Consider the following 15,714-nt stretch of genomic DNA (forward strand, 5'->3'; position numbering starts at 1 on the left):
AATCCAATGGTAAACAAATTTAAGGAGACATTCCTCCACTTACAAAAGATTTTAGTGCTCTATTGCCAACCCACATTTCTTTAAAACATGGTAAAAACAATGCCAGTTTAGCATTGTTAAATAATGGTAAAAGTATGATAATTTTTTTAAATGTCTAAAATATTGCATTGGAATGGCCTTACTGCTACTCACAAGGAGTAGGCAAATTTGATATGAACTTCCCAGATTTCACAAACAAATTGCAGGAAACAAATCTTTAAAAATATTAAGAACACTGAACAGTATTAAAAATTATGCATGAGTGATGGCAAATAAGTTGCGATTAAAGGCACGAATTAAAGCTAAAATATCTTGTATTAAAAATGGCTATACTCAGACTGTATCGCATTTGATGTTAATCAAATGTTTAGATAAAACTCTCACGTATACAAGAACCGTGATTGCAAACTTTTGAAAACAATCACATTCAGCATTTATATATATTTTTATTAGATTTATCCCAGAGTTAGGTACACGTTTCATCTTCATCTTAGTGACGGAATCTTTTGCTTGTGTCCTTCGCATAATCCAGCAACATCTGGCAAGGTGAGAATTCACTGCCGTAAACGCTTTCATATTTTTTCATTTTGTCAACTAGTTTGTTTGCTCCATAGGCATCCAAAAATTTGAATGGTCCTAAAGTAGAAGAAACCCCATTTAAAAATTAGTTTCATTCTATTTCCATTTAACTTAAAAGTAAAATCATTACCACTGGACTGGCCACTTTGTTAGGATCTTTGATATTTTAGACCAAGGCTTCTTTAAAATTGGGGTTTGGAAACCATTTAACGTCATAATCTGAAATTTTAAAGTTGTAATCTGAGGCAGCACAGTGCTACCACTCTAACAGGCCCATGCTTTCTCAATTCTCACTGAGGGGTTATCACAATTCAAAGTGGGGCCATACTGAGAAAAAGTTTTGCAAGTGTCATTCTAATCAATGTATTTCTAACACTATATTTTTAAGTAGAAAATGTAACAAATGAAAACAATTGGTCTCTTGCAATTATTACTTCATTTCAGAAAAGTGTTTAGAACTTGAAGAGAATAAAAGGACAAATAAGTTTAGCAATTTTGTACAAATGGTATTCAGCAATCAAAACTATCTATTACAAACTATTTCCTTAGATGAAATTTCATGGAATTTTCTATAAAAAGTAAGGTGAACATGCTTTAAACGATCCATTGGGAGCATTTGATACAATGTAAAAACAAACAAATTGCTATTTAAGTTTTCAGTTCTAGAGAAACACAATGGCTGATTTGATTAGATTACATTCCCTACAGTATGGAAACAGGTTTTTCGGCCGAACACATCCACACCGACCGAAGAGTAACCCACCCAGTCCCATTCCTCTACGCTATATTTATCCCTGACTAATGCAGGCAACACTATGGGTAATTTAGCATATCTTTGGATTGAGAGGGGAAACTGGAGCACCTGGAGGAAACCCACGCAGGTGTGGGGAGAATGTGCAAACTTCACACAGGCAATCACCCAATATGGGAATTGAACCCAGGTCCCTGGTGCTGTGAGGCATCAGTGCTAGCCACTGAGCCACCCCAAATTAGCTCATGCAGAGTAATGGATCCTTTCCATTGCAGCAACTACTTTACCTCCAAGGCAAGGTGGGAACCCTAGTCCAAAAACAGCACCAATGTCTCCCTCAGTCGGGTCGTTTAATATTCCATCTTGCAGGCACAATACTGCCTCATTCACAAATCTTGACACCAGTCGCAACTGAATATCTTCATCTGATGAACTGAAAATGAAGAAAATGAGTCAATAAATTCTCGACGTAAACAAACAGAATATAGAATACAGTACTACAAATTGTTGGTCCAAAAATTGCATGCCAACAAATCTGCACATTTTCCCCACAAAATCGAAGTACACTATGCATGGAACATATGGCTTTCAGACTTGGTCCAATGACATCATGAGATTAGTAGGAGAAACCCACAGGAATCCTCATTCCTGATGAAGGGCTTTGCCTGAAATGTCGATTCTCCTGCTCCTCAGATGCTGCCTGACCTGCTGTGCTTTTTCAGCACCACACAACTCTAATCTCCAGCATCTGCAGTCCTCACTTTTGCCAGGGAAAAACCCACACCCTGTCACCAGATCTTCCAGTGATCTCAGGCACCTAATTGATTGCCAGCAGGCTTCAGACTAGGATCACGACCTGAAATGAGGTAGCTTGCCCACCAAGAATTTCCTGCCAGAGTAACAGCTCCATCACTCGACAGCAATGTGGAGGCGGCTGTGGCTGATGCTGGTACAACATCCCCAAATCTGCAGGATAGAAAGCCATTCAGGAACAGGTGAGCATTGTTGATTGGGAGTCATAGGGTGAAACAAAGGTGGCTCTCAGCAGTCATCCCCCGTATTCTCTTTACCACCAAGTCGTGTGCAGATCAGTGAAGATTAAGAGCCACCCAAATCTGCCTGCACTATTTACCAACTGATCAGGCAAGATCTTTTTGTCCCACATGCAGTCCAGGTGGGAAGTAGTTCTTAAGTGATCCTTCATTTTTTTGTTTTTATCCTTATTTGTGCCATGCGTGGTACTGTGTGGATTTCTACCAGATGCTCAACAATACAGTTTAGAGGGTATAGTTACAATATATATAGTATTCAAGAATTAGGTAAAAGTCTTACCAGATCATAGGGCTGCTCTCTCATCAGAGAGAGAGAGAGAGAGAGAGAGAGATGATTGGTGGTGGTTTAACCTGAAGGTCATCATGCCTCAGGAGAAGGAAGGGAGATGATGAGATGGTAACCTCACTGTGGGAACTGAACACACGCTGTTGGTACTAATCTGTATTGCAAACCAGCCATCCAGTTACCTGAGCTAACTGATGCTCACGCAAAATATGTCACTGGTTGCTAAATATTTGTGAAAATCCTTCAGTTATGAAAGTCATTACATAAATGCAAGCCACTTATTTCTTTATCCTTGATCTCCTAACATCAGGCAGACAGGCCCGCTACACAGATCTGGTTCTGAACAATGGCGACAGCATTTCAAACATAATTCATTCACTGTGAAAGCCCTTTGGAACATTCTGAGGACAAAGATGCTTTAGAAATGCTGACTTCAAAAGAAGTTACTGAACGATTTATTAGCAGCTATTTGTTGGCCAGGGTTATCATGAACTATGGAAGACAGATTACAGTGAATACAGATTAAACTATATTTGTGAAGTATTTTGCATTTTACTTACACTTCAAGGTTAGCAGGCAGCTTAAAACGTTCGAAAATTTCCTTCGCACCTGGATTCAAAGTTTTGCCTTTCACACCTGCCTGATAAACGAAGCAACCTTTCCCTGTCTTACGACCTGAAAATGAAAGCATTAAAACTGAAAACAACTTTTTTAAAAAATTCTGGTAAAATGGAATCAGAGACCAACAACTCTCAATTGTTAGAGTGACATCTAACTTTTTCAGCAGAGATACAACTTAAAATAGGAATACAAAGCTAATGAAATTTAAGTTGGGATCACTAGTATTTGAAAACCCCTCCCATTGTGAATAATTTCCCTGAACCAAGTTTAAGAGATGATTATGAAAGGGTTGACAATCTACTCCTTGTCCAGTTGATTTCTGCTTATTTTGCAATGCGCATCAGGGATGCAGAACGTTTGGGAATGGCTATTATATGGAGTCCAGAATTACATGCAGACTGCAGAATGAGTGGAAACAATATTCAGAAATCAACAATGAAGGATCAAGTGAAATCTGAGGACTTTGATAAAAAGTGTGATAGACTGTTACTACCATGGAAACAATGCAGATCATGTAACCTCACTGAAAGTAACTATGGTGGTGGTGGTTGTTGGGGGGGGGGGGGGGGGGGGGGGGGGGGGAGTTGGGTAGAAGAATAGAAGGCTCTGGCACGAAATGCTTCCATCACAAGTAACTACTGAAGCGGAGATTGTTACATCGCGTACATAACAATGGAAGGTACTGAACTGCAGAGACTAAGCCCACAAAAGTGGAAAATTGAGTAACACCAAATCTTTCAGAATTAGTTTTGCAATAGGTTTTTCTGGATATTCAAGAAAAGAATTGGGAATAAACTGACACTTAAATCAAATTATGGACAATTACATGGAATCAGCTAGAACAGGCTAGATGAAAAATATGCAAGTGAAATTCTTCTGATCAATCAACTCATATGAGATGCTGTGTAAGATTTGGATGCAACAACACAAATTGACAAAGGAATTTAATGCATAAAACAAGAGCAGCAGTATTGTATCAGCTACGAAAGCAAGAGCAAGGAAAACTTGAAGACAACTAGATAACGGATTGTAAAGCAGTCCATTGATAAAAAAAGAGCTGAATTTATTCTTACTGTGAAACACAGCTGAGCTGCAACTCTAGAGCTAGGTGATAACAAATAGCACATAGTTTGAGGAAACAACTTGTAGATGACTCCAGATATTTGGGGACAACATCCTATTCAGTAGTATTGTTAATAAAGAATTTTCTCCATAATGGTGTCTATAGTTTTTTTTTTCACACCACAGTTGAATTTGCTTACCTAAAAATCCCTTTGCCACCATCTCCTTTAAAAGTTCAGCACTTCCACCTGCCATTCGAGAGCCAAAAGCTTTTCCCAAATCTTCTGCAACGTGTGCTGCGACATCAATACCAACTTCATCAATCAGTGTGGCAGTGCCGACAGGAAACCCATAACTAGTTGTAACTGCATCTAGTTTCTTTGGATCAGCATGCTCCTAGAAATGCAAGAAATTAGTATTTTAGGTGCAAATTCCAATAAACAGAAGTGCATTTTGCTCACAAACATCATCCAAATACCTCAAAACATTAACAGAAAATGTCATATTAAATATGAAGAAGTGTACCGTATAACTAATGTGAAGTACAGCTAGGAGAATTTTAATGAAGTAAGAGATAAATAACCCTCTTAAATTCAAAATAAATTGTCAATGGTAAAAAGAACATGGAAAAGCCTAAACAGAACCCTCCAGAAAAATTGTCAGAATGAAAGCTCACGTAGAGCCCAGATTTTAAATTGTTCACAAAATTTCATTACATTATTATTAAAGCAATGTTTACTGCATTTGTAGCTACACTATGACAAATGAAGTTATTCACTTAAACTGTGACTTGTAATTGCAAAAGATGGGAAAAGATTGTAAGAGGTATCAAAAGAAAGTATATGATTAGATTATGTTGTGGACCAGGCCAGACCCTCTCAGAATATTTTAAGGAGGTAGCCCAGAGCCTAACTTTTTATTATTTTAAAGGCAGATATGAAGTGGATATTCCAGGTTGATGCAGCTGGTCAAACCACTTGGCTTTAAGCAAAACAGAGTTTATTTAAACAACAGATAATAGGTGCAGAAATAGACCATTCGGCCCTTCGAGCCATTACCACCATTCATTATGATCATGGTAATCCACATTCAGTATCCTGTTCATGCCTTATCCCCATAACCCTTGATTCCACTACCTCTAAGGGCTCTATTCACCTCTTTTTTGAAAGTATTTAGAGACTTGGCCTCCACTGCCTTCTGGGGCAGAGCATTCCATATATCCACCACTCTCTGAGTGAAGAAGTTTCTCCTCAACTCTGTTCTAAATGGCCTACCCCTTATTTTTAAAATTCGTTTCACACTACAGTTGAAACACCGAACAAAAGAAAACGGAATTTAGAATCACTTAACTATTGGAAAACTTAATTGACCCGACACAGCAATTTAACTAAGGAGCTGTTCCGATTCTCATAATGTCCCATAAACACAATCCTTGGCAAAAGTTAAATTCAAACACAAGTTCTTACAGACAGGACAGATTTCAGAGAGATAAGTCAGCCAGGAAACATCTGAAGCATGGAACCTTTCTGTACTGCAGCAGTTTCTCACTGCTCCAACTCTGCCAAACTAGAAAATAATGGGACAGGGAGAACTGGTCACTCCCGTGTCATTGTTAAAGTAGACATTTCAACACCTCTGCCTTTATGACCACTCTTGAACAAAACCCAAGGACAAAATAACCTTTTTAAAGTGACAGCACCATCACAATTATCCATGATGTCACTGAATGGTGCTGCAGACTCAATGGGCTGAATGGTCTACTTCTGTTCCTGCGTCTTCTGGACTTTAAATTTTCACTAGCAGAACTACAGTATTCTAGCTCAGCGAGCAAACCTACATCCAGAACCATGGTATTCTAGACTGGTGTTAAAATTATGAATTTACATAAAACCTGGAAACTACAAAATAAATACTTTAAGAATGTTACTTTGTATGTATATTTTAAATATGAGACTGCTTTTGCAGCATGACATTTAAGCTTCATATAAATTTCTATTATGCTTAATGTTTAGGGAAGGACATGGCATTGTGATTACTCGTAACCCAGAGGCCCAAGCTAATGCTTAGGTGACAAAGGTTCAAATCTTACCATGACAAATGGTAGGATTTGAAAACTCAAAACATAAAATAAAAACTAGTCTAATGATGTCTATTTAACTACTGTCTGTAAAACTAATCTGGTTTGCTAACATTTTTAAAACAAATATGGACTCCAGTCTTTGACAATGTCCCATGTGGAAGGCTGATCCAAAAGGTAAGAGCCGATGGAATCCAACTCAAGTTTGTAAACTGGAACCAAAATTGGCTCGCAAATAGGAGGCAAGGGTGATGGTGAGGGAATGTTTTTGTGATTGGAGGCTTGTGATAAGCAATGTACCACAGTGATTGTTGCTGGGACTCTTGTTATATGTATTAATAGCTTGGATGCCAATGTAGAAGGTACAATTAGAAGCTTGCATGTGACACAGAAATTGGTGGTGCTGTTGATAATGAGGATGGTTTCAGGTCACAGTCTGATATTCATCAGCTGATAAACTGGGCAGATCAATAGCAGATGGAATTTAATGCTGACAAATGAGAGGTGATGCATTTTTGGAAATCTAATAAGGCAATGGTAGGTCTCTCGGTTTCTTGAGGACTAAGGAACAAAGGGGCCTTGGTTCACAAATCCACAGACCTCTGAAGGTATCAGCACAGGTACACAGGGTGAGGAAGGTAGCATACAGATTACATAGAATATAAGAGCAATAGTGGTTAGACCACAGATGGAATACGGCGTGTAGTTCTGGTTGTGCCCTATCGGAAGGACACGATTGAATTGCAGAAGACATTCCCTAGGATGTTGCCTAGGATGATAAATTAGTTATAAGGAAAGGCTGGTTAGACTGAGTCCCCGGAGCAAAGGAGGCTGAAGGAGGAAATCTGACTGAGGTGTACAAAATCATGAAAGGCATTGACAGAATAGATCATGAGAATCTTTTCCCCATGGCAAATGAGTCTAAGACTGGTGCATAGGTTTAAGGTAAGCAGCATTTAGTTTGGAGGAGAGTTGAGGGAAAAAAAAAATCCAAAGTGTGATAGGAACATGCTGCCTGAGAGGGTTTTGAAGGTAGGTACTCTTGCAACATTTGAGAAGCATCTGGATGAACACTTAAAATGTCAGGAACTAGACCACAGACTATGGACCAAGTGCAGGTAAATGAGATTAGTGTAGTTTGGCTTTTGTCAGTCAGCACAGACATGGTGGGCCGAAAGGCCCGTTTCTAAGCTGTATAACTCTATGTCTTTGAGCAGAGTTTATAATAATTAATGAATAAACTATGATTGAACAGAGTAAGTTTCTTTTGCAGTGTAAAATTTACAAGGATTATAGCAGAAACACTGCACACTTTTAATACAATACTGCAGTCTTGATAAGATTATATTCATGAAAAGCTAAAATTACATGTTAAACAAATTTTCAATAAATAAAAGGAAAAGCTTTATGGCAGACAACACTTTTAATTCAATCTAAAATGTTTTAAAGAAACTTACCTGCAAGACTCTGAGTGCTTCTGCCAATGTAGGTGCAAGACATCTTGTGGTATAAAAGCCAGGGCCATCCTAATGAAGGTAAAGTTATCTTTTTAATCCAAATATTTGAGGATCAAAAGTCTCTTGATCACAAAACCAAACAATTGAAACAGATGCTTCACAAGGCCTCTAACCAGAACATATTCTTCCATAAATAGGGAATATTTTGGAGTGAATGAAAAGCCCTTGAAGTTTCAAAAACTTACACAAATCTTCAAAGCAGTACTTAGACATGGTGGTTAATCTTCTAAATTGTGATAGGTCTCTGACTTGAGTGAGGTGGTTGAAGTTAAATCAATGTAGAAGATGATTTGAATTAAGAAGCTTTGATTAAAAGTAATCAGGGTACACAGGAATCAAAGTGCTCCAAAGACACAGGCAATGTTCTCGGGACCTGTGTTCAAATCCCAAATGGTAGAATTTAACATCAACCAAAATCTGGAAAAGTCAAACAATGACTGCGAAACTATTGCTGTAAAAACTCTTCTGGTTTCTCATTCCTTTTAGGGAAGGAAAACATGTCCTTACTTGATCTAACTTATATGTAACTACAGACTCAAAGCAATGAGGTTGAATCTTAAATGCCCTCTGAAAAGGCCTAGCAAGCCACTCCATTTCATTAATCACAAGAAAGCCTGAAAAAAAAGACTGGACCAAACACCTGATCTTAACCTAGATTGTGGAAGTGAGCAAACTGAGCCCAATCGACCCTTTAAAGTGCTGCTTACTAATATCTGTAAACTAGCCCCAAAATTGAGAGAGCTGTTTCACAGACTAGTCAATTCCTACTCTAACATTACCATCAAGCCAGAGGCTAAACATTAGTTCAATAAAAACTGTAGGAGGACATGCCAGAAGCAGCAGTTATATCTAAAAATGAGGTATCAACCCTGGTGAATGAACAAAACAAAGGCTATTTGGCACACAAGTAGTCAAAGCAAGGAGAGACAGACAAGGCTAAATGGTTCCACAACCAATAAATCAGATCTAGGTTGTGGAATCATTGCTTATCCTATTTGGCACACAAGGATGTGCAGTCCTGCCATATTGAGCCCTGAATGGCAGTGACACTTACCAATTCTTTGAAGCAGGTAGCTCCTCAAATATCCCCATTATCAATGGCGAGGTAGCCCAGCACATCAATGTAAAAATAAGATTGAATAATTTGAAACAATCTTCAGCCAGAGGTGTCAAGTTAATGCTCCCAAACTGGTTTCTCCATAGATAACTGGCATCTGTGATGCTGGGTTTCAGCTAACTTGATTCAATCCACAAGACACCAAGAAATGGCTTGTGTCACTATATACTGCAAAGGGTATCAGCCCTGACAACATGTGCCAATACTACTGCAGGCACTACTTCAGACCATGTTGCAAGCTGTTGCATTATTGCAACAACATTGTTATCTACCTGACAAAGAAAACCATTCAGGTCAAATTATTGCCCCATCAGTGTAGTCTCAGTAATGAGTAACAAAAGGGGTCATCAACGGTGCTAAAAACAGAGCACTTGCTAAGTATTAACCTGCTCACTGTTGCTGTGTTCCGATTTAACCAGAGTCATTCAGCTTTTAACTGCAATACAACTTTGGTTTAAACATGATTAAAAAGCTAAACTCCAAAAGGTGAGGTGAGAGGGACTGAATTGACATCAAGTCTGCAGGTGACAGAGTGCGACCCTAAGAAGCTTTATCAATAAATGTACTCTTGCCACTTAGAGCAATTCTATTTTGAAATAAAGGAGCAGTACATTGACGGATTGCATCTGAATTGAAAGGGACTAATATACTGGCAGGGAGATATGCTCTAATAGGTTTTTTCCGGAGGGGGGGGGGAGAGAAAGAGGGGAGGAGGTGGTGGGAATCAGAGATAGTGAAGGAAGAGACCAATCTGAGACTGGTACAGATGAGAAAAGAAGAGAGTCAAACAAACAGTCAGGGCAGACAGGGACAAAGCAGGACTGATAAATTAAACTGCATTTATTTCAAAGCACGAGGCCTAACAGAGAAGGCAGATGAACTCAGGGCATGGTTAGGAACATGGAACTGGGATATCATAGCAGTTACAGAAACGTGGCTCAAGGATGACCAGGTCTGGTAGCTTAATGTTCCAGGATACAAATGCTACAGGAAAGATAGAAAGGGAGGCAAGACAGGAGGGGGGAGTGGTGTTTTTGATAAGGGATAACTTTACAGCTGTACTGAGGGAGGATATTCCTGGAAATACATCCAGGGAAGTCATTTGGGTAGAACTGAGAAATGAGAAAGGGATGATCACCTTATTGGGATTGTATTATAGACCCCCCCAAATAGTCAGCAGAAAATTGAGAAACAGACTTATAAGGAGATTTCAGTTATCTATTATTCTTAGAGTGGTTATGGGATTTTAACTTTCCAAACTGGGAAATACACTGGGATTGCCATAGGATTTAGATGGAGAGGAATTTGTTAAGCGTGCACAAGAACATTTCTGATTCAGTCTGTGGATGCACCTACTAGAGAAGGTGCAAAAATTGACCTACTCTTGGGAAATAAGGCAGGGCAGGTGACTGAGGTATCAGTGGGGGAGCATTTTGGGGCCAGCGACCATAATTATATTAAATTTAAAATAGTGATGGAAAAGGATAGACCAGATCCAGAAGTTGAAGTTCTAAATTGGAGTGAGGCTAATTTTGACAGTATTAGGCAAGAACTTTCAAAAGCTGACTCAGGGCAGATGTTTGCAGGTTATAGGGGCGGCTAGAAAATGGGAAACCTTCAGAAATGAGATAACGAGAGTCCAGAGACAGTATATTCCTGTTGGGGTGAAAGGAAAGGCTGGATCATGAAAGAAATTGAGGGCTTGGTTAAGAAAAAGAAGGAAGCATTTGTAAAGTACAGACTAGATAGATCAAATAAATCCTTAGAAGAGTATAAAGGCAGTAGGAGTATACTTAACAGAGAAATCAGAAGGGAAAAAGAGGACATGAAATAGCTTTGGCAAATGAAAGTTAAAAGGAGAATCCAAAGGGTTTTTGCAAATACATGCCAGATAAAAGGGTAACTAGGGAGAGAATAGGGCCCCTCAAAGATCAGCAAGGCAGCTTTTATTTGGAGCTGCAGATGGGTTGGGGGGGGGGGGGAAACCTGAATGAGTATTTTGCATCAGTGTTTACTGTGGAAAAGGACATGGAAGATATAGAATGTAGGGAAATAGATGGTGACATCTTGAAAAATGTCCATATTAGAGAGAAGGAAGAGTTGGATGTCTCGAAACTCATTGAAGTGGATAAATCGCCAGGACCTGATCAGCTGTACCCTAGAAGTCTATGGGAAATTCGGGCAGCGATTGTTGGGCCCCTTGCTGAGGTATTTGTATCATCATTTGTATCACAGGTGAGGTGCCAAAGAGTGGAGGTTGGCTAACATGGTGCCACTATTTAAGAAAGGTAGTAAGGACAAGCCAGGGAACTCTCGACCGGTGAGCCTAACATCGGTGGTGGGCAGGTTGTTGGAGGGAACCCTGAGGGACAGGATGCACACGTATTTGGAAAGGCAAGGAATGATTAGGGATAATCAACAAGGCTTAGTGCTTGGGAAATCATGGCTCACGAATTTGATTGAGTTATTTTGAAGTAATAAAGAGGATTGATGAGGGCAGAGTGGTAGATATGGACTTCAGTAAGGCATTCGACTAGGTTCCCCAGGAGACTGGTTAGCAAAGTTAAATCTCATGGAATACAGGGAGAACTAGCCATTTGGATGCAGAAATGGCTCGAAGGTAGAAGACAGGTGGTGGTGGTGGAGCGTTGTTTTTCAGACTGGAGGCCTGTGACCAGTGGTGTGCCACGAGGATCAGCCTTGGGTCCACTACTTTTCATCATTTAAATAAATGATTTGGATGCGAGCATAAGAGGTATAATTAGTAAGTTTGCAGATGACACCAAAATTGGGGTGTAGTGGACAGCAAAGAGGGTTACCTCAGATTACAACAGGATCTGGATCAGATGGGCCAATGGGCTGAGAAGTGGCAGATGGAGTTTAATTCAGATAAATGCGAGGTGCTGCATTTTGAGAAAGCAAATCTTAGCAGGACTTATACACTTAATAGTAAGGTCCTAGAGAATGTTGCTGAACAAAGGGACCTTGGAGTGCAGGTTCATAGCTCTTTGAAAATAGAGTCACTGGTAGATAGGATAGTGAAGGCGACATTTGATATGCTCTCCTTTATTGATCAGAGTATTGAGTACAGGAGTTGTGATGTCATGTTGCGGCTGTACAGGACATTGGTTAGGCCACTTTTGGAATATGGAGTTCAATTCTGATATCATTCCTATCGGAAGGATGTTGTGAAACTTGAAAGGGCTCAGAAAAGATTTACTAGGATGTTGCCAGGGTTGAAGGATTTGAGTTATAGGGAGAAGTTGAATAGGCTGGGGCTATTTTTCCTGCAGCATCAGAGGCTGAGGGGTGACCTTATAGAGGTTTCTAAAATCATGAAGGGCACAGATAGGATAAATAGACAAAGTCTTTTTCCTGGTGGTGGTGGTTGTTGGGGGGGGGGGGGGGGGGTTGGAGTTCAGAACTGGAGGACATAGGTTTAGGGTGAGGGGGGGGGGAAGATATAAAAGAGACTGAAGGGCCAACCTTTCCACGCAGAGGGTGGTACGTGTATGGAAGTGGTGGAGGCTAGTAAAATTGCAACATTTAAGAGGCATCTGGATGGGTATATGAATTGGAAGGATTTGGAGGGATATGAGCCAGGTGCTGGCAAGTGGGACCAGATTAGGTTGGGATATCTGGTCAGCATAGACGAGTTGGACCGTAGGGTCTGTTTCCGTGCTGTAAATCTCTCTGACTAATTAAAAATTACATTTAAAACTGTTAGGCTTATAACCTTGTTAGCTCTAATGCAAGAATTAATATAAAATCTCAAACAATTAGCCGATCGATCACTGACATTTATGGTTGCATAAATCCATACCTATCATTCGGAATAGAACAAGACAATGATTTGTTGAAAAACAAATCAAGATAAAATGACATTGAGTCTTTATTGATGTAGACAAACAGAATCCAAAAGATTGCCAATGTAAGCACCAATATTCTTGAATAATAGCCTTAATAATTAGATGAATGGTGTTGTTTAAAAAAAATTAACTAAACCAAGCAACATTTGTATCTCTGATATAGGCGGTGTTCCCATCACAGAATATCGCACAATCATCCTAGGAGTTACCATTGATCAGAAACTAAAGAAGTCCCATGAATAATTTGGCTATGAAAGGAGATCAGAGACTAGGCATTCTGCACCACTGACCTCCTGTCTCCCCAATGTCTGTCCATCCTCCACAGGACACAAGTCAGGAACATGTGAAATGGAAAAACTTCCCGGGTTTTTGTGGCAGCAGAGGGGACTTAAGGATGGTATGTTGCCTTCCTGATGCCAGGGTTAAAGACATCACAGACAGAGTGCAGGAAATTCACAAGGACGAAGGTGAAGAGCCAGAGGTGGTGGTACATGTCGGCACAAATGATGTTGGGAATAGGAGGAGGAACATACTATATCGGGGCTTTGGAGAATTAGGAAGAAGGCTGAAAAGCAGAATGTCCAGGGTGGTTATCTCTGGTTTGCTTCCAGTTCCTTGGGCTGGTGAGGCCAGAAACAGGGAGATAATGGACTTGAACGTGTGGCTGGGGAATTGGTGCAGGAAGCAAGGATTTAAAACATAGAACAATACAGCATAGAACAGGCCCTTCGGCCCATGATGTTGTGCCGAATATTTGTCCGAGCTTAAGCACCTATCCATGTACCTATCCAATTGCTGCTTAAAGGTCACCAATGATTCTGACTCTGCCACAGGCTACGCATTCCATGCCCCCACCACTCTCTGGGTAAAGAACCTACCCCTGACATCCCCCCCTATACCTTTTACCCTTCACCTTAAATTTATGTCCCCTTGTAACACATTGTTGTACCCGGGGAAAAAGTCTCTGACTGTCTACTCTATCTATTCCCCTGATCATTTTATAAACCTCTATCAAGTCACCCCACATCCTTCGCCGTTCCAATGAGAAAAGGCCCAGCACTCTCAACCTATCCTCGTTCGACCTATTCTCCATTCCAGGCAACATCCTGGTAAATCTCCTCTGCACCCTCTCCAAAGCTTCCACATCTTTCCTAAAATGAGGCGACTAGAACTGCACACACTACTCCAAATGTGACATTACCATGGTCCTGTACAGCTGCAACATCACCTCACGACTCTTGAATTCAATCCCTCTGCCAATGAACGCTAATACAGCATAAGCTTCTTACAAGCTCTACACAACTGAGTGGCAACTTTCAAAGAGCTATGAACATAGACCCCAAGATCCCTCTGCTCCTCCACCTTACTAAGAACCCTACCGTTAACTTTGTATTCCGCATTCTTATTTGTCCTTCCAAAATGGACAATCTCACACTTGACAGGGTTGAACTCCATCTGCCACTCAGCCCAGCTCTGCATCATATCTAAGTCCCTTTGCAGCCGACAACAGCCGTCCTCACTGTCCACAACTCCACCAATCTTCGTATCGCCTGCAAATTTAGTGACCCACCCTTCGACTCCTTCTTCCAAGTCATTAATAAAAATTACAAACAGCAGAGGACCCAGAACTGATCCCTGCGGAACTCCACTTGTAACTGGTCTCCAGGCTGAATATTTACCATCTATCACCACTCTCTGACTTCGACCGGTTAGCCAGTTCTCTATCCAACTGGCCAAATTTGCCACGATCCCATGCCTCCAAACTTTCCGCATAAGCCTACCATAGGGAACCTTATCAAATGCCTTACCAAAATTCATGTACACTACATCCACTGCTCTACCCTCATCCACATGCTTGGTCACCTCCTCAAAGAATTCAATAAGACTTGTAAGGCAAGACCTTACCCTTCACAAATCCGTGCTGGCTGTCCCTAATCAAGCAGTGTCTTTCCAGATACTCATAAATCCTATCCCTCAGTACCCTTTCCATTACTTTGCCTACCACCGAAGTAAGACTAACTGGCCTGTAATTCCCGGGGTTATCCCTATTCCCTTTTTTGAACAGGGGCACATTCGCCACTCTCCCATCCCCTTGTACCACCCCCGTTGACAGTGAAGACAAAAATATCATTGCCAACGACTCTGCAATTTCCTCTCTTGCTTCCCACATAATCCTAGGATATATCCCGTCAGGCCCGGGGGACTTGTCTATCCTCAAGTTGTTCAAAATGCCCAACACATCTTCCTTCCTAACAAGTATCTCCTCTAGCTTACCAGTCCGCTTCATACCTCCTCTTCAACAATACGGTCCCTCTCATTTGTCAATACTGAAGAAAAGTACTCATTCAAGACCTCTCCTATCTCTTCCGACTCAATACACAGTCTCACACCACTGTCCTTGATTGGACCTACCCTCGTTCTCGTCATTCTCATGTTTCTCACATACGCATAAAATGCCTTGGGGTTATCCTTGATCCTACCCACCAAAGATTTTTTCATGCCTCTCTTAGCTCTCCTAAACCCTTTCTTCAGCTCCTTTCTGGCTATCCTGTATCCCTCCAACACTCTGTCTGAACCTTGTTTCCTCAACCTTAAATTCTTGGATCACTGGGGTATGTTTTGTGGTAAGCATAAATTCTACGAGAGTGACGGTTTGCACCTTAATAGGTTAGGGACCAGCATTCTGGCAAGCAGGTTTGCTACTGCAACACAGCTATGTTTAAACTAAGTAGTTGGGGGTGGGG

The 15,714-nt window shown here is 40.6% G+C and overlaps 1 protein-coding gene across 1 annotated transcript in view; it reads right to left on the bottom strand.

Annotated features, from left to right (window-relative positions):
• Window positions 1–465: 465 nt before the first annotated feature.
• The window catches only part of LOC132835039 (trifunctional enzyme subunit alpha, mitochondrial-like), a 126,188-nt gene continuing 110,939 nt past the window's right edge, over window positions 466–15,714 (bottom strand). The window contains exons 16-20 of the mRNA XM_060854301.1: window positions 7,925–7,993; window positions 4,591–4,786; window positions 3,268–3,382; window positions 1,657–1,802; window positions 466–675 (exon numbers count right to left, since the gene is read on the bottom strand). Of these exons, the coding sequence (XP_060710284.1) occupies window positions 530–675; window positions 1,657–1,802; window positions 3,268–3,382; window positions 4,591–4,786; window positions 7,925–7,993 (672 nt within the window). The 3' untranslated portion in view covers window positions 466–529. The remainder of the gene's footprint in view (window positions 676–1,656; window positions 1,803–3,267; window positions 3,383–4,590; window positions 4,787–7,924; window positions 7,994–15,714) is intronic.

The sequence above is a fragment of the Hemiscyllium ocellatum genome, chromosome 3 (genome assembly GCF_020745735.1).
Source record: "Hemiscyllium ocellatum isolate sHemOce1 chromosome 3, sHemOce1.pat.X.cur, whole genome shotgun sequence".
Classification (NCBI taxonomy): domain Eukaryota; kingdom Metazoa; phylum Chordata; class Chondrichthyes; order Orectolobiformes; family Hemiscylliidae; genus Hemiscyllium; species Hemiscyllium ocellatum.